At 38.1% G+C, this 21,329-nt stretch overlaps 3 protein-coding genes and 1 pseudogene across 5 annotated transcripts; 2 read left to right on the top strand and 2 right to left on the bottom strand.

Annotated features, from left to right (window-relative positions):
- Window positions 1–4,979: 4,979 nt before the first annotated feature.
- Window positions 4,980–12,401, bottom strand: LOC133739062 (nodulin homeobox). Of its 3 annotated transcripts, none has more exons than XM_062166776.1 (18): window positions 12,179–12,401; window positions 11,664–11,709; window positions 11,381–11,506; window positions 11,127–11,285; window positions 10,013–10,096; window positions 9,810–9,938; window positions 9,417–9,635; window positions 8,860–8,991; window positions 8,623–8,718; window positions 8,328–8,489; window positions 7,807–8,098; window positions 7,590–7,715; window positions 7,441–7,510; window positions 7,139–7,181; window positions 6,971–7,039; window positions 6,086–6,622; window positions 5,960–5,994; window positions 4,980–5,685 (listed from the first exon to the last, which is right to left on the bottom strand). In XM_062166776.1, the coding sequence occupies exons 2-18, from the start codon at window positions 11,706–11,708 to the stop codon at window positions 5,148–5,150; spliced, it is 2,862 nt and encodes a 953-aa protein (XP_062022760.1). In that variant the 5' UTR covers window position 11,709; window positions 12,179–12,401; the 3' UTR covers window positions 4,980–5,147. The 3 variants fall into 3 exon arrangements, with proteins under 3 accessions (XP_062022760.1, XP_062022758.1, XP_062022759.1); XM_062166774.1 differs by having other exon boundaries at window positions 11,664–11,723; XM_062166775.1 differs by having other exon boundaries at window positions 11,664–11,723; window positions 12,174–12,401.
- A 2,977-nt stretch (window positions 12,402–15,378) lies between these two features.
- On the top strand, window positions 15,379–17,399 carry LOC133735185 (pentatricopeptide repeat-containing protein At2g22410, mitochondrial-like). The gene has a single exon (XM_062162594.1). It carries the CDS (start codon window positions 15,379–15,381, stop codon window positions 17,365–17,367), a length of 1,989 nt encoding a protein of 662 aa, XP_062018578.1. The 3' UTR covers window positions 17,368–17,399.
- Window positions 17,400–17,527: 128 nt separating this feature from the next.
- LOC133735186 (DNA-directed RNA polymerase II subunit RPB7-like) lies at window positions 17,528–18,061 on the bottom strand (annotated as a pseudogene).
- A 346-nt stretch (window positions 18,062–18,407) lies between these two features.
- LOC133735184 (septin and tuftelin-interacting protein 1 homolog 1-like) lies at window positions 18,408–20,829 on the top strand. The gene has a single exon (XM_062162593.1). It carries the CDS (start codon window positions 18,414–18,416, stop codon window positions 20,805–20,807), a length of 2,394 nt encoding a protein of 797 aa, XP_062018577.1. The 5' UTR covers window positions 18,408–18,413; the 3' UTR covers window positions 20,808–20,829.
- The last annotated feature ends 500 nt before the right edge of the window (window positions 20,830–21,329 follow it).

The raw sequence follows: 21,329 nt of genomic DNA on the forward strand, positions 1-21,329 counted from the left end.
GATAATACTCATGAACCTCAAAGCTTTGAGGAAGCTAATCATATTGATGTATGGAAGAAAGCTATGGCAGATGAACTTCAAGCTCTCCATGACAATCATACTTGGAGTGTTGTTTGAATTCCTAAAGGAAAGAAGGCAGTAGGTAGTCGTTGGGTTTACAAAACGAAGCTTCATTCTGATGGTTCTGTGGAGAGACATAAAGCTCGTTTAGTAGCTCGTGGCTTTACTCAAACATATGGAGTAGACTACAAGGAGACTTTTGCTCCTGTTGCCAAAATGAGTACAGTAAGAGTTTTGTTATCAGTTGCAGTAAATCATTCTTGGCCACTTTACCAGATGGATGTGAAAAACGCCTTCTTACATGGTGATCTTGAAGAAGAGGTCTATATAAAGTTACCTCTTGGTCATCCTTAATCTCATGATCCTGAGATGGTATGCAAGTTACACAAGTCCATTTATGGTTTAAAGCAATCTCCTCGTGCTTGGTATGCCAAGCTTAGTTCAGTACTTGAGGAAGTTGGTTTTCATAGAAGCCATGCAGATTCTTCTTTGTTTGTTCGGATTGGTTCAACTAGTAAACTTGTGGTGCTTATCTATGTTGATGATTTGATAGTAACAGGTGACAATATTGAAGAGATTCAGTATCTCAAGCAATCTCTTAGAAGCAAGTTTGCTATTAAGGATTTGGGAATTCTTAAGTATTTTCTTGGCATAGAAATGGCTACTTCTCATAAAGATCTCTTTCTCAATAAGAGAAAGTACATACTTGATCTGCTGCAAGATCCAGATATGGAGGATTGCAAACCATCTCGCACTCCTCTTGACAGCAAGCTGGATCTTAATGTATCGAGTGAGCCTTTCTTAAATCTAACTTCCTATCAAAGGTTAGTTGGTAAGCTTATTTATCTCACAATCACTCGACCTGACATTTCCTATGCTGTAAGCATTGTCAGCCAATTCATGCATGCTCCAACTTTGGCTCATCTCCACATTGTGAAGCGAATCCTTCGTTATCTCAAAAGTTCTGTTGGAAGAGGAATTTTGATAAAAAAAATAATGGAAACTCTCACATAATGGGATATACTGATAATGCTGATTGGACAGGGAACTCCCTTGATCAAAAATCCACTACTGGCTTCTGTACATTTGTTGGTGGTAATCTAGTTACTTGGAAGAGCAAGAAGCAAACTGTTGTTGCTCGTTCTAGTGCAGAAGCTGAATACCGAGCTATGGTTTCAACCGCTTGTGAGCTTATTTGGTTGAAAAGTCTCCTCTTTGATCTAGGATACCCTAGTAGTCAACCAATGTCTCTTTTCTGTGACAATCAAGCTGCAATGCACATTGCTGCTAATCCAGTTTTTCATGAACGAACCAAGCACATAGAGGTTGATTATCACTACATTCGAGCTCAAGTGAAATCAAAGCTCATTGCTACTCATTACACTCGAAGCCATGACCAGTTGGCTGATATTTTCACTAAGTCACTCTCTACTTCTCACTTTCACAGAATTTTGGGCAAGATTGGATCAATGGAACCCCTTGATCCAGCTTGAGGGGGAGTATTGACAGTATGGCTGCAGTATGGCTACCATGTTGGTCATGTTGGTTTACTGTTTTATCTTAACTAGCATGGTTTACTGATTTGTACATTACTTTCTACTATTCATTCCTTACCTTAGTTGTTAATCTTAGTTATGGGCTTAGTTGGTAGAGTTGAGGCTAAAAGCATAAAAACCGGCTTACTCTTTGTATATATATTGTATCCTTGTAATCTGTTCTTTTCAATGAAGTACTATACAAGAAGAAATTAAATTTTCCACAAATCTCTTGCTTGTTTTTGATGTTGGAATTGCTGTACGTTGTTGAGTTAGAATTGCTATACATTTTCAATTCCTTACTCCTTACAAATTGGGACAGTTCAATCTTCTCATAGGCAGTTTGTCTTCTCTACATTTCACGTTGTATTGGGTCATTTTGTTGGTACAGGAATCAGCCATAGAACAAATTGCCTTATTCTGCTGAAAGTAAAGTTCCTCCACTCAGAAGCAGGACTTTCTGGAAGGCTTGGCTAACAAGAACAAATATCAGTTCTGTCAATTTTAGTTTACTGGCTTGTTTATTTTGTTGTGTTTGTTAAATTTAGTCTACCATTCACTACACATCGGTTCTAAACTCAACTGAAAATCCTTAATTTTAAATATATTTAGAATAATTCAACATGATATTTTAAATATATGTGTGAAGGTACTCAGATATGCCTGGTTTATGAACAAAGGAGCGACTTGAAGCACAGGAAATTTGAAACCCATTGCTGATGCTGTTTTCCTATCAGATTTGGCATGCAGGAAGAGTTTCAAAGAAAGAAGAAAGAGTCTCAAAGAGTGGTAATACATCTTTATGAATTCTCTTCCATCATAAAAAGACCTGTAACCATAATTGAAAAGTTAGACCATAGAAGCATAAGGAATTAGATGTAAACTTGTTAATAGACAGAGTGAAATATACAGAGCAAGTGCATGTAGAGTGAAATATGCATCATAAGATGTAAACTATTTTGTATGATGGTATTGCTGTTCAATATGAAATAAAGATTATGTGAGGCGCTTGACTATCTGTTTCTTGTAATTGAGGATCCTTTTTTTTTCTTTTTTTTTTTTGGAGTCCTCTTACTGTTTGTTTATGTAATTGACTCTCCAAGCACATAGACCTTGCTTGTTTATTGTTTGTCCATGCTATTCTTGCTCTGTCTCTCAAGTTGGTTTCTTTTCCATAATAAAATGGGTCTTTACAAGATAATATTCTCAGACCACGACAAGCTGCTTCCCTGCATTGCTATTTTAGGCATTTCTTTGCCCTTTGGGTTGTTATAGCCAACGAAGCTGTAAAAGTAGATAGCATAAAGTTTTGGAAGGAATTTGGACCTCCTTTGTTCAACGAGTATGTATTAGCTGATTTGTCTGGTTGATGAATAAGGGTGGCTATCTACTTTGTAGAGGCCATTTTGACCCTTTAGGATGCCTTGTATGTCCACAGTTTATTAATGAACTTATTTCCTATTGATAAGGAAAAAAAAAAGGTGCGAAACTACATTGGAAATATTATCTTTTATTAATAGATAACTTTTTGCTCAAAAGCAAAAATATTGTGGTATCCAAAATTAATTTAGTCCAATATGCGATCAAACATGGGATATCGCTCAAGGGAAACACATCCAGAGTTTTGACGCTCGAAAGGAAGCTAATCTTTGACATTATCAACGAGATTCTCGACCGAAACCGGCAATTGCCGCCGTGGAAGGCCGTCTCGAGGCAGACTTCGGTGTCCGAAATTTGGTCCGAGTTTCAGAGAATCCGGGAGAGGGATGAATCCGCAGACTTGTTCGAGGTCATATGTGGAGTATTGAAGAAGGACCTTGCCGGTGACACAATAAACGACTGGGGTGACTGCTCGGTCGAAATGTTTGACGCCGTTTTGGACATTGAACGCCTCATTTTTAAAGACTTGATCGGCGAAACGATCCGAGATCTCTCCTCTTTTTCCCCCAATTCCGGTAGAGTTTCGGCGCTTTGTAGGAAGTTGGTCTTCTGAAACGAAGGGAAGAAGGTACCAAACATGAGTCAGGTATTAGTATAACATAAGCCAGGCTAGTGGAGTCTTGGACTGTTATAGAAATTAAGATGGGGGATAATAGTCTTATGAAACAAACATAGCCTTGTTGGTTTTGGTTTTTGGGCCTGGATAGTGCCTGTGCGCCCGATCTGGGCTGGAATTTGGGGTTGGGCTCATCTCTTGGGCCACTGCTCTTGCTAGTTTTTTCTTTAATGCTGTTATTTATTTATGTTGTTTAGTTTGGTTGTGCGTTTTGCGAGTAATAAGTCCCTATACTTGTTATGTAGGGCTAGTCGGGCTATGTGCTTGTGTGTGCACTCAAAGTGCCTTGTCTGCTCTAGGTAGGCGGCGAGTTCTTTGCTTTGTCAAATGGTCGCTACCGCCTAGTAGTAGGGTGAAGCTAATTGTCGTCGGATTTATCATCCGGCGGCAACATAGTAGGAAAGCTGTGTTATTGGTAATTATGTTACGTTGTACGTAATCAAGTTACATATCTAGTTATCTTTCTGTTATGTCAAAGCAAATAGAGGAGCCAATAGTGCATTCTTAGCTAGTTGGTGTCTAGTTTTTTTTTTTTTTTTTTTTGAGAAGAAGGAAAGAATTGCATTTATAAGCAATTTAGAACAGATATAAGTACATCGGATTCACCATTGTGGTTAATCCTCTACCCAAAAATTGGAAAGCAAGAAACAAAAGCGCGTCCTAACTAAGTATGCGTTACCTGAATACACTTCCTAGGAGTTAATATGTACATATAACTGTAAAGAAGAAGCGAAAAAAAAGGTCCTCGCTTCTTGTCTCACTACACCCACACCAACACAATAGATGCACGTCACATAAGCAATAACCACCGTTTGAACAACCAACATTGACTTATTATTCGGTGATGTAAAGTCATTTCTGAGTGGTATCTAGTGGAATACATTTATTTGATAGACTCTTGATATTATTTCAGGACACTCTGATGCTTATTGTAATCAAGGGTTTAGGCTCTATGTTCCCCTTGTATTTGACAATTTCATTAATAAAAGTTTGAGGGTAGCCGCACCAACTATTTATTAAAAAAAAAAAAACACACACACAATTACTCAGGTTAGAATGTGAGCAAAAGAAAGTAAGGTTTGAGCATCCAAACATCTTGGTTTCCCTCGTGGATTGGAACTTCAACCTTGCTAACTCATGAAAGCCACTCCGACAATTTTTTGAGCACTGGAAATATAGAACATAATAAAATTAAGTAAAACTTGTTCAGGAAACAAACTCAGCTTTAACCAGCAATGCTGAGAATCTCCTTTCTTTCTGTACTTTTTCTTCTCTAAATGATCAAGAGACGACTTCACAAAGCAGAAATTTCAGATACCACCTTATAATTGGGAATGCTAAGAAAGCCCATGCATAATGATTCAATAGAAGTTTAAGGTACAAATGAAGTGAATGAACTCTGCATCCTAAAAGATCATCTACACATTTTGATTATCTGGAGCATCATTAATGTGGTTCCATTTCTAAAAGGGACAAAACGACTTCTACAAGGGCATTTAACTTAACCTTAGAGGAGGCAATTTGAAAGTCTTGCTTGAATCCCATAACACTCTCATTAAGCCAATCTTTGTTTCAGCCTCCTCAAATGAACCACCTGTGGCCATAGATGGGTATGGAAGCTTCATTGCTCTTCTAACTTTAAGCTCTTTGATATCCACAACATATGCCCTCAACTCCTCCAAGTTCCTCCCAAACCATTGGCCACTTGCCTGAAACACCTTTCCTATGCCAACCTCCTCTCCGTTATTATATTTAAGCAAAACACAGTCACCTTGCTTGCATGGAACAAATTCTGAAGGACCACGGGCAATAGCTTCTGCTGCTTTTGTCCCAGAGATCTGGACTACACTACTATTCAGCTTCATTTGAGGATCACTCCTCACATTTAGTTGTGCAGAAGCATTTCCAATAGGGCTCTCGGCTGAGTTGTTGGACCTCAGTCCTTGCACACCTTGCTTATCTGGTAGTGCATTGAACTCTGGTACTGCACGAACATCCTTTGTACGGGCCAGCCTGGCTTTTCGATTGTTCAGCCTGTTGACACACAAAAACATATTAGTTTTGAGAACAAACACCCAAAAATATAAAAATAGACATTTTTTTTATTTGTGCACTAAGAAGAAATTTTACGTGCAATTTGAGAAAAAAAATGTGGTGACTGTGCAAGCATCATTCAAACAATGATTTAGTTCATAAGAACACATGTTCACTAAGCAGTGATTAAGTTCCCAAGAACACATGTTCACTCATCTTGAATTTACAATGGCAAAAGAAAATGAAGAGTGCAGGAAAAGATAAGGATTCTGACCAATTTTTTAGCTGTGAAGATGTCACATCGGAACCCTGGAAAACACAACAGAAGACTTCTCAGGGGAAAAAATTTGTAACTTTTTAACATGTAGAGAACAGAAAAAGGTTGAGGTATTCAACATACATGAGAACTTAATTTATCAGCCCATGATTGTAGTGATGCTGCATTGCGCTGCATATCAGGTTCATCTATTAGGGCTTTCTCCACAAGCGCCACCTGTTCATCATTCATTATTGTTCGTTTCCGTTTTCTTCTCTGCGTTTCTTCATACTGAAGAGGTTCACTCTTTTCATCCTCTCGAGTTCCTCCATATCCACTTTCTTCTATGGGTTCACTTGACTTTGGAAATTCACTGTTTCCCATTGGATCAACAGCATTTTTACCTCTTGTTTCGCTTGTGTCTGAACCACTTGTTTCAACATTATGAATATCTCTGTTGATTGGTGTAAATCGTCCAGATGCACTTCTAGCAGATGTACCTTTGTCTTCCGTCATTGCATCATCCTTCTGATCCATATGCTCACTGTTCACATCAACTTGGTCCACATCTTGAAAAGCAGAATTCTCGGACTTTATTTCCTCCAAGTTACCACTTCTTCGACTAAAACTAAGAGGTAGTTGTCTTATTGAAGGTAGTGGTGAGCATCCTCCAGTAACCTCCTACAAGAGTACAAGGAACTTGGTCTTAGTTTACTATTAAAAAACTCAATTACCTACATCACTATTAAACAACTATGAGAATCGACTAATCTATTTCACTTATAATGATTGAAGACAGCATGTAACAATGACTTAATTCATTATAATGTATTTCTTAAAGTTGGATGGTGCTTTTCATAATTATTCATATTACTTGTATATGGAATATGTGGAACTTGCATGATAAAGTACCATTTAAAGCACATCACCCTAATAGCGTGTTTAAACAGTGTAATATGGTAAAAAAACAATCACCAACAATCAGCATTTCAGGCCACCATGAAGATGGGTAAAACTACTGTAATTTACCTGATGATGTTCGCTGATGTTGAGTTTAGCAAATTTATCCCAATATTTTAACTCCTCACATTTCTTCTCCTGCTCGAAAACATTCAAACATATGTAATGGGTGGGGTAGAAAGGAGATTCTTTTTTTCAAACAGACAATATTATATTTCTAGATAATTAAACTTTTACCTCCATTGGAGTGAGTAGTGATTCAAATTGCTTAGAGAAAACCCTGTAATGTAAAACATTATTAGAACAATAAGCAATACTATATGGCTGGTGTAGTTAATTATGTAAAAAACAAATAAATCATAAACCAATGTCCACCCATATGGACACAACAAATATTAGTGAAAAAGTTATTTTGCATCAAAGTTATGAACGAGCATTATTTTAAAGTTACTAGTTACTCTTGTCATCTTTGAAGCATCATGAAGCGTAGATTCTACATAAAATGCAAGAAGGAAGAAGCATGGATGAAGGTATATCACCTCAGGAGCTGTACATCCTCCTCATTCAAAAAGTTTGGAATTAGAGATTCGGCATGACTTAGCAATGAACCTGCAAAGACATTCACATGTAAGGAAGGGAATAACTTCTGCAATCACTTTACTAAACTTCATTGGAGAGTTATAATTACAAAGATTTCTGCTGATAGTTGCCGCTTTCAGAGTATCAGAATCAAAGGAAATTCCAGGCAATGAGTTAGATGGATCCATTTGCAAGCACTCCATAAACTTGTTAGCAAAAAGGTTCCTCTCCTGTTCTGTGAATTAGAACATGGAATTTTTATTCATATGACAACAATGACAGGTACCAAAGGAAGTAGTCATAGAATGACAAAATCAAGAACAAACCTTCACAGATAGTGGGAATGAAACAATGGAGGTTTGCAATTATTTTCACAAATAATGATGTTCTCTGATGTGCATAAGAAGCCTGGGTCATACTGTTGCGAGTTACAGAAAATTCTAAACTTCGTGCATTATGCAGTTCAATAGATGAAACTACATCCAAAACCCATCCAGCTGTTGCAAAGGAATCATACTCAATAGTGCCATCTTCTTCCTTTACAGGGAGTACAGATGAACACCAACTGGATAAAAAATCTCCATGAGGGAGCGAAAATATTGCAGTCAGCACTTTTGTCTGGAGGGACATAGAAAAGACATGGTCACAGATTTGATTTTTTCACATATTTAAGCTATGCACGATGCTTGTGTAAATGCACCAATATGACATGTAGATAATGCAATCGCTTCAGAATACCAAAGAAAAATGAGGGCAACGAAAGAACAAAGAAAAAGAAAAAATTGCAAGATAATGTTAAATGAGGATAACAAAATTAAATCCGGACTGAGTAATGATTATAGCTTACAAAATGTATTGTAATGTAAGATCGAAAGTTTGAATCATCAGATAAGATATCAGCTAGGCGCATGGCATTGAGTTGGGCAAGCCCCATCGGATAACTTCCATCAGAACAAGCAGCAAAACATCTGGGATCTTTACCCAGAGCACACTTCAATAACTCAATAATCTGCATAATCAAAACTAAATTAACAGCAAGCAGCTTGACAGTTGGAGCAGGCTTTGTAAAAAGAAGGGAAAACCAAAAAAGAAAATGGAGCCTATCATTGCCAGCATTCCTGACATATGCGAAGAAAGCTAACCTCCAATGCAACAGACTTTGCCAAATCCAGGCTGCCTGGGGAGCTGGCAACTTCGTCCAGGTAAGATATGCTTTCTGCTTCACAAAGATTCAACAGCTGCAACAAGCAGAGCAGTGAGTTTTTGCACAGCAGTATACATAAAGCTATGAGCAGTACTAACTTCTGAGCAGCTTAAACCCCAAGTAAATTCTTAACTTTTAGAAAGTATACAACTATACATTCATCTGTAGGACTCACAATTGAGAGTATTTTTGCTTTCAGCCTAGATACAGCAGCCACTATTCTAGCAGATGCTACAAAATGAGGCGCAATGTTTAGCTTCAAGATGGCTTGAGCCAGAAAGAGAACACCACCTTTTCCACATAGTTCCTGTACAGGACCAAAACAAGAAGATAACATAAATGACACAATTTTGATATCGTGAACAGGTATTTAAAAAAAAAAAGTTAATTAAATTAAAAATTAACATAAAGCCCAAGCCCAAGCCCTAGCCCTACTCTCTACTACAATCTATTCATGAAATCCCTGAGATATTTCAATGATCTGAATATTGTCTCACAATTGCACTGACCCAGATCAAGATATTTTCTCTTACATTTCTAACTGTATGCACATCACTAACTAGTGCATACATATGAATGCAACTAAAGATTTCAGCTTTCAGTTTGACTACTCTCATATCTTTCTTCATTTGTCCTTTCACCTCAAACTACAAACTTACAGCAAACAAGAACAAGACAGCTCTGAAATTAGACTTTGCTCAAGAGTTAAAAAGAGAGATTCTATTCAGAAACCTTATTCCTGAGTAGTCGTTCCCGAAACAATTTTTGCTGGCACAGCAATTGGAGAAACTGTAAAGAGGCCTCACATTGCTGGCAGAGAGAATGAACTATTTGTTCACTAGTCAAATTTGATTTCGTATAGAAATCGGTATGTTGAGATGAAAGCTTGAGGTTGAGAAACTTGATGGAAACATGAACTGCTCCAAAAGCTGCCTCCATAAATATGTCAACCTGTCATGGAAAAGTTTTACAGTCAGCATGTCCATTGACATGTCAGCAAGAAAATAACTGGAAAATGTCAGAACAATCCCATGAAAGTGAAAACAGAAAAACTATAACTAGCCAAAATTCCAATTAAACCCTATGTATAGCAGGTTAGAATGATCATTTTCTTCTGAACAGCACCTTAGGATGTGCAAGCAATACTTGAACCAGATCTTGCCACTGTGAAGATATACATCCAGTAAGTAGATGTAAACTGCAGGCCACTAGTGCAGAATGCATCAGCGGTGCCATACTGAAATTGTTATTTTTCTGCATTACAAAAACAAGTCTCAGTGAAGGGAACGAGAAAGGAGCATAATTAAAAGAACAGGATTAACACAAACCTGTTCATAACCACCCAAAACAATGAGGATATAGAACACCAGGTCAAGCAGCTGTTCTGACACTTTTACATCATCGAGCAAAATCTGTAACCATAAATGATACAATATAAACAAAAATAAAATCAGGAGAGAACAATGTCTCATTGTCATGTTCTAATATTGACAGAATAATTATGAACTGATAAAATTAATGGCATAATGGACTTCATTAAGAATAAAAATTAGGCAACTAGCCACACTAGTTATGAACATACTTAGTGGTCATGTTGACGAATCCAAGAGCCACCGAAAATTCAAATGGGTATGGATCTACCCCAGATTTTATCAAATCTCTCCAAAAGAGCAGAGTTGGTAACTTATTTGAGTTCTTTGATCATTTCTTCCTATTGTAGCAACCTGATTTACTTTCACGCTTCCTTTACGTTTTTAGGATTACTTTTATTGTTGCATGCAGTATGCTGAAATCTTCACAATAACTTAATTTGAGTGCTTTCAAGTTTCAACCATATTCAGAGTTGTTTTAGCACACATGAACATTTATTATTATTTTTTTTCACCATGATATGAGAACTTGGAAAAAAAAAAACCTTGTAAGCAAATACTGGTGATCAGATGAACTTCATACACACATGCAAAATACTGAGGCATGACATGACTATTTGGTATTTAAGCACATTGCAATTAACATGGTTGTAACTGCTTGTTTCACTAAACAGTAGTTGTTCACAAATGGCAGTGGAGCACATATTTATTAACTGCAATACTCTTGACTCCTTAAATTTAAATCTCAAAATCTTCGAAGGGATGATTTTGATGAATCCAATGAACGCCATTTCAAAGGGATATGGATGCAACCAAGACTCACACAAAACCCCTCAGAAGATATTGAAGCTCAGAATTAGTTTGAGTACTAATTCCTAGCCATTTGATGATTTATCCTTTTAGTTAATACTTATCTATTTACTTTTACATGCAGTTCAGCTGTTTGATTTTTTCATTGAATCAAAATTGACTATTTATTTAAACATGTACAGATCAAGAAAAGGAATGCAAAGCACTAAACAGAAAACAGCGCAGAAAAATTAAAATATAGACGGAATGTACTACAATAAACCTGTTCAAGTTTGGCATTTCGAGGTGCTAAATCACACAAGGAGTGCAAGAGCCTGACGCCACATGTTAAGTATCTGCATAGGGCTTCATCTTTGTCAGATGATATAAGCACTGCAATAAGGTGCAGAGGGAGAGAACTGGCAAGCCTTTCAACGTCAATCTGAAAGACAAGATAACTTAAGAAATGTTACGTCCACAAAAGGGAGAGATACAAAGGCAGAACACGACAGCAATAGCAATACGGTAATGACTGACCTTTAGACTTGATTCCTTTTCAGTACCATAGTTTATGGTAAAATTTTCAGAGTCCCTCAATAATTTACCCAGTTCCTGAGAGTTAAGCCCATGTAACTCCTTCACCGCTGAAACTAAGTCAATGGCCTGTTTTGTACAAACAAACTTGAAGTAATTCATGCTAACAAACTCAAGTCGAAAGAAGAGTCTAATTGGCCATCTAATGAACAAATGACCAAAACATGGGAAGAAAAAAAAAACGACATTATTCATGCAGGTAGCTTTTAGTTGTTGAGATTCTTACTTGTGAAGCATTGCATGACGACGGCTCTTCTTTAACCGGTTTCATTCTACCAAACATACACTGACATGATAATGAGGATAAAGATAAGAACATTCATGTAAATTTATTCAGAATGCAAGCCGTCAGATTGTTAGAAGCATTCTGTCTAAGGGTCTAAAAATAAAGTAACAGTTAATAACAACAACAGCAACATTGCACTTGCTTATAAGAAAAACTATCGGGTAAACACAGTAAAGTTTACATCTTTTACTTTGAAAATCGAAACTTCAAAAAAAAGGACCAGGAATATTTTTTATCATGGAATTCGAGTTTTCAATTATCACAGCAAAAATGATCCGAAACTACTCTCACGACAACTCCAATAAGCATAAAAATCAACTCTTTTTCAACAACCCACATCAGAAAACCCAAAGTTTACGGCAATCAAACTGAATTGGAAGTTAAAAGCACCACAAACGGTTACAGTTTCAGCATGAAAATGAAATCGGCCTGAGCTTGAATACGACTAACCAGACCTGAGATTGAGCAGAGAACTCGCCGGAGAATTGCACCGGCGACGAGATTAATGCAATACGAAAAGATAATAGGAAGAAGAGGCAAAGAGGGAAAATTCGCGGGTGTTTGTTTTGGGTGGGAGCGAAGGATTTGAGAATTGGAAGATGATTGAGAAAGGAATGAGAGTGAGAGAGTAGAAATTGATACTAGGATTTTGCTTGTTGGTGTTTTCTAATTGCTTTGGATGTGTATAAATACCCTCTGTACCTCTATTTTAGGAAGTTAGTGTGACTCCAAAATTGGATAAAATAAATAAGTATAATATGGCATAGATGGAAAAACAACAATGTGCACATAAAATTTGCACAGGTACAAAGAATATGTAACGAAGTAATGTTTTAGGATCACTTGCTAGATACAATGAGATCTAACATGTAACAAAGTCCTTTCGTCGGTTTGAAGTAATGATGGAGCTTACCGGAAGGATAAAAAGTTTCGGTATGTGTTGCTTTTGTCTCGTCTTATCTCTCTATAAACGAATTAAAGCTCTAAATGATGTTCTTTTACCGAAAATGTTCTGATACCTCTAATAATTACACCAATATTGTTATCACGTAACTACTTTGCGATCACGAGTGTGAAATCTTATCTTAAATAGGCTTTGCTTCAATTTAAGGAATGTATAGTCATATTATTGTGTCAAAGTATATGGTCATTGCGGAGGCTATTAATTCATTCTTCTTCTTTTTTTCTTTTTGGGTAAGAAGAGCCATTCAGATCTAATGCTTTTGCCAAAATACTTCAAGACCTCTCTCAATGAGATTAATATTATTCTCACCTACAACTTTGAGATAATGAGTGCGAGATTTTATCTCAAAGATTTGTTTCGATTAATAGAACAATTTTATCCCTCATTTCAAAGTATCTAGTCGTTGTGGTAATCATTCAATTCTTTTTTATCATTTTGGCTAAGAAAAGCTATTCAAATTTCTAATAACACCAGTTTTCCAAATGAAGAGCTCAAATTTATACCAAACATTTCGTCTTTCTCGTGCAGTCAAATTATTGTCATATAGTAAACAAAACAAAAAACGAAAGAATGTATAATTGCAGGTTAGTGACTACTGTGACTCCAAAATTGGATAAAATAAATAAGATATGGCATAGATGGAAAAACAAAAATGTGCAGAGAAAATTTGCACAGGTACAAAGAATATAGTTCACCTTTTCAAACCAATATTTTAGGATCACTTGCTAGATACAATGATAAGACAATGAGATCTAACATGTCACCATGTAATTTCATCATCGGTTTGAATTAATAATGGAGCTTACCGGAAGAATAAAAAGTTTTGAGATGTTTGGATTTGGTGTTTCTATTTGGTTTTGTCTCGTCTTATCTCTATAAATGAATTAAAGCTCTAAATGATGTTCTTTTGTCGAAAATGCTCTGAGACCTCTATTAATAACATCGATATTGTTCTCAAGTAACTACTTTGCGATCACTAGTGTGAAATTTTATCCTAAATAGACTTTGCTTCAATTTGAGGAATGTATAGTCTTATCATTGTGTCAAAGTATCTGATCATTACAGAGGCTATTAATTCATTTTCTTTTTTTCTTTTCTTTTTGGGTAAGAAGAGCCATTCAAATCTAATGCTTTTGCCAAAATACTTCAAGACCTCTCTAAATGACACGTGAGAACAACTTTGAGATAACAAATACGATATTTTATTCCAAGAGACTTGTTTCGATTCAAGGAACAATCTTATCTCTCATGTCAAAGTATCTAGTCGTTGCAGTGACCATTAAATTCTTTTTTATCATTTTGGGTAAGAAAAGCTATTCAAATTTCTAATAACACCGGTATTCCAAATGAAGAGCTCAAATTTATACAAAACATTTTGTCTTTCTCGTGCAGTCAAATTATTGCCAGATAAAGAACAACAAAAAGCTTAAGAATGTATAATTGCGGTGTCTTGGCCCATGACCCCCAATAAAACACTGTATTGACCGCAAGTATGCTTTACTGACCCTCACTAACATTTTACTGACCCCAATTACACTTTTTAAGCTTATTGAAAAAAAAACTTCAAATGAATAATTCAAATTTACACAAAATATTTCTTTTTTCTCGTGTAGTCAAATTATTGCTATATATAGTAGTAAAAAAATAATATCAAAATATAGGTGAAACATGTCAATTCAAAAAGTGATCTCGTAACATTTCCAAACATGTCAAATCTGCAAATCATGTCAATTCTTTTTTTATTCAAAGTTTTACATCTCTATTACAGACTTAAAGTAAAGCGAAGCGTTCAAAAGCGTCACCAAATTTAGCCATATTTTAACTTGCTTTGACAAACAAACACCGAGGTTATTACGGTACAAAAACAATTTCATATACCAAAAGAGAGATTGACGTGGAAGATTCATGAACTCACTCACTCAACTCATAGCTCCCAACTTCGCCAGAAATAACTAACCAGAAAAATCACAATCTGAACACGAACATGAGAAGTTATAGTTGCACAATTTGGAGATGGCTCGCCACAATTTACCGACTACAAAAAGAGGGAAGGTGGATGATCATCCCATAAAAAGAAAAAGAAGAAAATTAAATTCCCTCAATTTCGATTTGGTTCAAAAGCTTTTTTTGGAAGAACACTCACTTGAATTGTGCTACCAAGGTATCTGCATCGGTCGTGTTCTAGTCGATTTTTGATTTTTAGTGAATTTAATTATTTCTTTTCAGGCATTTAAGTGAGCTTTGAGTTTCAATTTCAATTATTACTTAATGATGATTTTATAATCATTCTCAGTCTACTTTTGAGATTGAGATCAAAACTATTGAATCACCGACAACGTCAAGGCGCGTGAAATTCACAACCTCTTCCGCCAGCGACTTGGTATTATGAGTTCATTGATGTAAAATGTAATTTTCTAAATTATATTCCAATTAACATAACCCAAAAATATCGATCAATTTCTTTTTCTTCTTTTTATCATATCAACAACTAGTCTTTTGTCACAATCTCTCACTTACAAATGAGAGACTTATACCACAAGACCAAATGGTAATAGGCATATGGATCAATTTCTTTTTAAACCCAAAAGGCCAAAAATATTAAAATTCCCGTTTTTAAAAATGCTTCCACAAAATAAAATATCGTAAAAAGGCAAGTTTAAATTCAATTTTTTGGCATTTTTCAAGAATATTATGAAGTCCCGCTTCCACTCTTTGTTCTCTGCTCAGACTCACAGACCCCAAGTCGTCCACTCACTCTCATCACCCTCAACCAAAAAACCCAAATGGAACTCCAAGACCAACGTCATAATCACCAACCCAACTCTGCTCATCATGGAGTCTTGCACCACCATGCTCCAGTTGAAGCAAATTCAAGCCCAAATGACCTGCACTGGCCTCATTCACCACACCTTTCCCGTCAGCAGAGTCCTAGCCTTCTGTGCTATCGCCGACGGCGGCGACATTCACTACGCTAATCTTATTTTCACGCGCATTGAAAAACCCAATACTTATATGTGGAACACAATGATCAGAGGCTACTCCAAAGCTCAAGTTAACACAACTGGATTCTCATTTTTCAGCCGAATGGTCCGTGAACGCGTCGAAATGGACTGCCGGAGTTTTGTCTTTGCGCTCAAGGCATGTGGGTTGCTGGGAGATTCGGTACAGTGCGTGATTTGGAAGATGGGTTTTGGTTCTGACTTGCTGGTGCGAAATGGGTTGGTGCATTATTATGCTGAAGGCGGGTCTGTGAGTCATGCACGGAAGGTGTTCGATGAAAGTTCTGTGAGGGATGTTGTAACTTGGACCACCATGATTGATGGGTATGCGGGGTGTGGTTATTCGAATGAGGCTGTGGAGTTGTTTGATGAGATGTTGTTGAGTGATGTTGAGCCAAATGAGGTTACTATGATTGCAGTGCTTTCTGCGTGCTCGAATAAGGGGGATATTGGTATGGGGAAGAGTATTCATGAGTATATGAGAAAGAAGAATGTGAACTGTAGCTTGAATTTGGTTAATGCTTTGTTGGATATGTATGTGAAATGTGGTTGTTTGACTGCGGCGAAAGAGGTTTTTGATGACATGAAAGTGAGGGATGTGTTTACATGGACTAGCATGGTTAATGGATATGCTAAATGCGGCGAGTTAGATGCTGCAAGACAATTTTTTAATGACATGCCTGATAGAAATGTAGTATCTTGGAATGCGATGATTGCTGGTTATGCTCAGAACAATCAACCTACTCAAGCGGTGAAGTTGTTTCATGACATGGTAGAGTCGGGTTTTGCTCCGATAGAGAACAGTTTAGTATGTGTGCTCTCTGCTTGTGGTCAGTTAAGTTGCCTGGATTTGGGTCGGTGGATTCACCAGTATTATGTCCATGGAAATCATATTCAACTTAGTGTGATTTTGGGGAATGCGTTGATAGACATGTATGCCAAGTGTGGGAGTTTAACTTCTGCTACAGAACTTTTCAATGAAATCCCAGAGAAAAATTTGGTTTCTTGGAATACGATGATTGCTGCATACGCTGCTCATGGCCATGCTAAGCAAGCTCTTACTCTATTCAACCAAATGAAAAGCACGGATACGAAGCCTGACCATATCACATTTGTGGCAGTCTTGTCTGCTTGCAGCCATGGCGGATTAGTTTCTGAAGGCAGAGAGCATTTCAAAAGCATGATTAGGGATTACGGAATAGAGCCCAAAGAGGAAAATTATGCTTGCATGATAGATTTACTTGGAAGAATTGGATTGCTGGAAGAAGCATATGAGTTGATAAACAAAATGCCAATGGAACCGAGTGCGTCTGCATGGGGCGCCCTTCTAAATTCATGTAAAATTCATGGGAATGTTGAGCTAGCTAAGCTTTCTGCTGAGAAACTATTAGACTTGGATCCAGAAGATAGTGGAATTTATGTGTCGCTGGCAAACTTATGCGCTATCAAGCAAAGATGGGTGGATGTAAGAAATGTCAGAAGCCTGATGAAAGAGAGGGGAGTGCAGAAGAATCCTGGGCATAGCTTGATAGAGGTTCAGGGTCAGTTTCATGAATTCTTTGCTGCTGATAAGTCACACCCTCAATCAGAAGAGGTTTATAGAGTTTTAAATGTTATGTATATGTTCTCCAAATCGGAGTTATATCTGCAAAAACAATTTGATGAACTTTTATGCATATGATGATATAAAAATTTCACTAATATGAGATAGAAGAGCGCAAAGAGAAGAAATTGCGAGTTTGTGACATTTTGTTATAATTCATCCCAACTCAAAAGTAAATACATTAGATGGTCTATCTGTTCTAGATCACATAAGATTTTCTTTTGGTAGTTTATGGCTGCTAAACACTCGCAGGATCGTTTATGACACCCAAGAAATCATCTTTGATGGTACCAACGCAGAAAATTTGTGTGCGGTCTACTTGAGTTCCAATTATCTTCAACCGCACTTCGCTATCTATCTGAATCTTAACCAATCCGTCAGATGTGGTATAGATTGGCATATCTCCACACTGGAACTCCATATCATCCGGTATCAAATGGTTGGAAACGAAGATTTGAACCAGACCGGCCTCAGCGAAAAATCCCATCTTGTTCACCATTGTAACCACAGCTTCTAAGATCTCTCCTTTAAATGGTCTGCAAACAACACACTGGTATCTCACTGGAAATGAGGCAAACCCCGTCCCATTAACAATCAGCCCTTTCCCAATGTTCTCTATTCCCGTTATTGCAACCACAACCCCATGTTGACTGCTGCAAATTCCTTTATTAACATCTTCCATGAGCTACGTCACTAGATTTTCACGGAGATTGTTACCAAAGTAGCGAGGATCAAGCTGCATGTTCCTCTCCAACACTATATGGAAAAACATTCTGTTCTTCAGTTGCTAGAAGTTCAACAAAACAAATTAACCAAAGGTGGAGAAGCCAAAAGCTTAAAGTAAGTCAAACAGAGAAAGAGAGTCTGTGAGTTCATATAGTTAAAGGCTATATATAGGTTCTGTTTCCTATACTAATTTCACACATATTTGACGTACAATCCTTAGAGAAATAGGAAAACCAGTTTCCCTTTCCTTTCTGGACTAGGATTATCCCTTTTTGAGAAATCCGTCTTTTCATATCCACCGTTTCCCATCTCAACGGAATCCATGTGTAAAATAGATGAGGGCTTTGAAAATATAAACGTACTCTTGTAGGCTAATCTCTCTCTCCTTAGAATCACATATGGAGAGGTTTGGAATGGAGAACGATTACGAGGACGGCCAATGGATCGACGGCGAGTTCTTCTACCGTAAGCGCAAGGAGAGACGCGTACAGTCCAAAGACGATGCCCTGTACGGCTACTCCGATGAAGAAGATGAAGAATATTCAGACGGATCCAGAAAACGCAGGAAGAAAGATCGCTACGTCGACTACACCAAGCCCATTAAATTTGTCTCCACTGAAAAGCTGGACAACAATTCCGATCAGAAGAAAACTGATCACGGCACTCCTGTCATTGGCTTTAACTCGACTGGCATGCGCGATGAAGCTGAAGATGATGATGATGATGATGATGATGATGGTGATGGTTTTCTGGCGACAGAGTTTGGGAGGAAGATAAAGGACGGAGCTGAGAGGAGACGTACGAAGAAGGAAAAGCTGAAATTCAAGAATGAGATTAGAAAATGTGATGGAGATGAAGGAGGCATTGGGGATTTGGAGAAACACACCAAGGGCATAGGAAGGAAGATGTTTGAGAAGATGGGGTACACAGGAGGCGGACTCGGGAAGAATCAGCAAGGCATTGTGAGCCCTATTGAGGTAAAGTTGAGGCCGAAAAATATGGGCATGGGTTTCAATGACTACAAGGAAACAGAAACCAAGCTCCAGAGTTTGCTAGAAGACAAACCTAACAAGCCTACAACCTTAAAACAGAAGCCTTCTTGGAAGAAGAAGATGAGGACTAGCAAGGAGCATTATCTCTCTGCCGAGGAGTTTATAGCCAAGAAGCAGGAAGAGAGTGATTCCAGTCTTTTTGTTCACAATGTCATTGATATGCGCGGACCTCAAGTTCGAGTGTTGAGCAATTTGGACGATTTGAATGAGCGAGAGGAAGATACAGAAGATGAAGGTGCTTTCATGCCGGAGCTACAGCACAATTTGAAGTTGCTTGTGGACTTGGCTGAGCTCGATATCATGAAACTTGATAGGGATTTGAGGTATGAGAGGGAGGCAGTAATTAGATTGAAGAATGAGAAAGAGAGGCAGAAGCAACATTTGGATAGTATGGAGAGTATTCAGACTGTGTTGGACCAACTGGAGGAAGAGAAATCCATGGGAACATTGACGCTGGACTCGCTTGCAAATAGCTTTGGTGAGCTCAAGAGACGGTATGCAGATGAGTATAAGTTGTGTAAGTTGTCATGCATTGCTTGTTCCTTTGCTCTGCCTTTGTTTATGAGTACTATTCAAGGTTGGGATGCACTGCAGTATCCTTTGTATGGCTTGGATTTCGTGTCCTCCTGGAAGGCTTTGCTTCATGGAGAGGGAAATAAGTGTTCAACATCATCGCCTTATGCGCAGTTGGTTTTTGAGATTGTGAGGATTTCTGGTGCAGATAATTGGCAGGCCAAGGATCCTGAACCCATGCTTCGGTTTTTAGAGGCTTGGGAGAAGCTGCTGCCCCCTTGTGTCCTTAATGACATATTGGATCATTTAGTGTTGCCTAAGTTGAAGGATGCAGTTGGTGTTTGGGAACCATGCCGCGACACTCTTCCCATCCATGTATGGGTGCATCCATGGCTACCATTAATGGGACACAGATTGGAGGAGTTGTATCCGACAATACGTTTCAAGTTGGGTAATGTTCTCAGTGCTTGGCACCCAAGCGACGCGTCTGCTTATGCCATACTCTCGCCGTGGAAGAATGTGTTTGATTCTGCAAGTTGGAAACAACTTATGCATAGGTTCATAGTTCCCAAGTTGCAGCTTGTCCTAGAAGAGTTCCATGTGAACCCTGCAAACCAGAGTGTTGATCAGTTCAATTGGGTCATGAGGTGGGCTTATGTTATTCCCAGTCATATGATAGCCGATCTGATGGTGAAGTTTTTCTTCCCCAAATGGATAACCGTCTTGTTTTACTGGCTGAAATCAAACCCCAACTTTGAAGAGATTTTGCATTGGTACAAGGGTTGGAAAGAAGTCATTCCAGAGGAGCTTCAAGCAAATGAAAGCATCCGCCTTCAGCTCAATTGGGGTCTTGACATGATGAACCGGGCCGTTGAGGGTAGGGACTTGGTCGAACCTTGCCATGTGGAGCAAAGACAATCCGATTTTGAGGCACAGAAAAAAGCAGCAGCAACAGCAGCAGCAAACCAAGCAAACTCCAATGAGACAATGATGAGCTTGAGAGATGTGATCGAAGCCTTTGCGCAACAGCACAGCTTGCTATTTAAGCCTAAACCCGAGAGGAGGCAAGACGGTCACCAGATATATGCATTGGGTTATGTAAACATCATAGTGGACTCTGTCAATCAAAAGGTGTATGCCCGGAAACCAAGAGAGGAAGCCTGGTCCCTCGTAGACCTTGCAACATTGCTTGACATGCACAATAACTCTCTTGCAAGGAGAAGATGAGTTTGAGAACCAAATGATTGGATTTACACAAAACAGATCTGAATGTACATGTAAATTATGAAAATAAATTGATACTGAAGCCTGTTTTTGTTTTCTGTTTATAATGCATGTACTGTTTGAGACTCACAGAAGTAATTTTAAGAGTGAAACTACATACCAATGTTTCATCTCCCACTAAAACCCTCTATCTAAACATTTGCTAAAACTCTTTGTGCCATTAAGCGCCAAATTCGAGCTCCTTCAATGGCCGAACCCCAAATATGCTGGGAGGAGGAAGAGCAAGGAGAATGTAGAGAGAGGTTATGATGAAAAGCAGCTTACAAAGTATGGGAGGAGTTTGAAGAAGTTGGGTACTAGGGATGTCTTGGGTTTGGGACCTGTGGAGGCGCCACAGGTTTGGGTTTTGAAGCCTTTGGGGTTTCGATATTTTCATAGAGGGCAAGCAGAGAAGCCTTATGAAAGGGATTATGTGGTAATGAGGCTGAAGAAAGTGAAGTTGGGGGAGCATGACAAGCTGTCGAA

This window comes from Rosa rugosa, chromosome 3 (genome assembly GCF_958449725.1).
Source record: "Rosa rugosa chromosome 3, drRosRugo1.1, whole genome shotgun sequence".
In the NCBI taxonomy this organism is placed as follows: Eukaryota; Viridiplantae; Streptophyta; class Magnoliopsida; order Rosales; family Rosaceae; genus Rosa; species Rosa rugosa.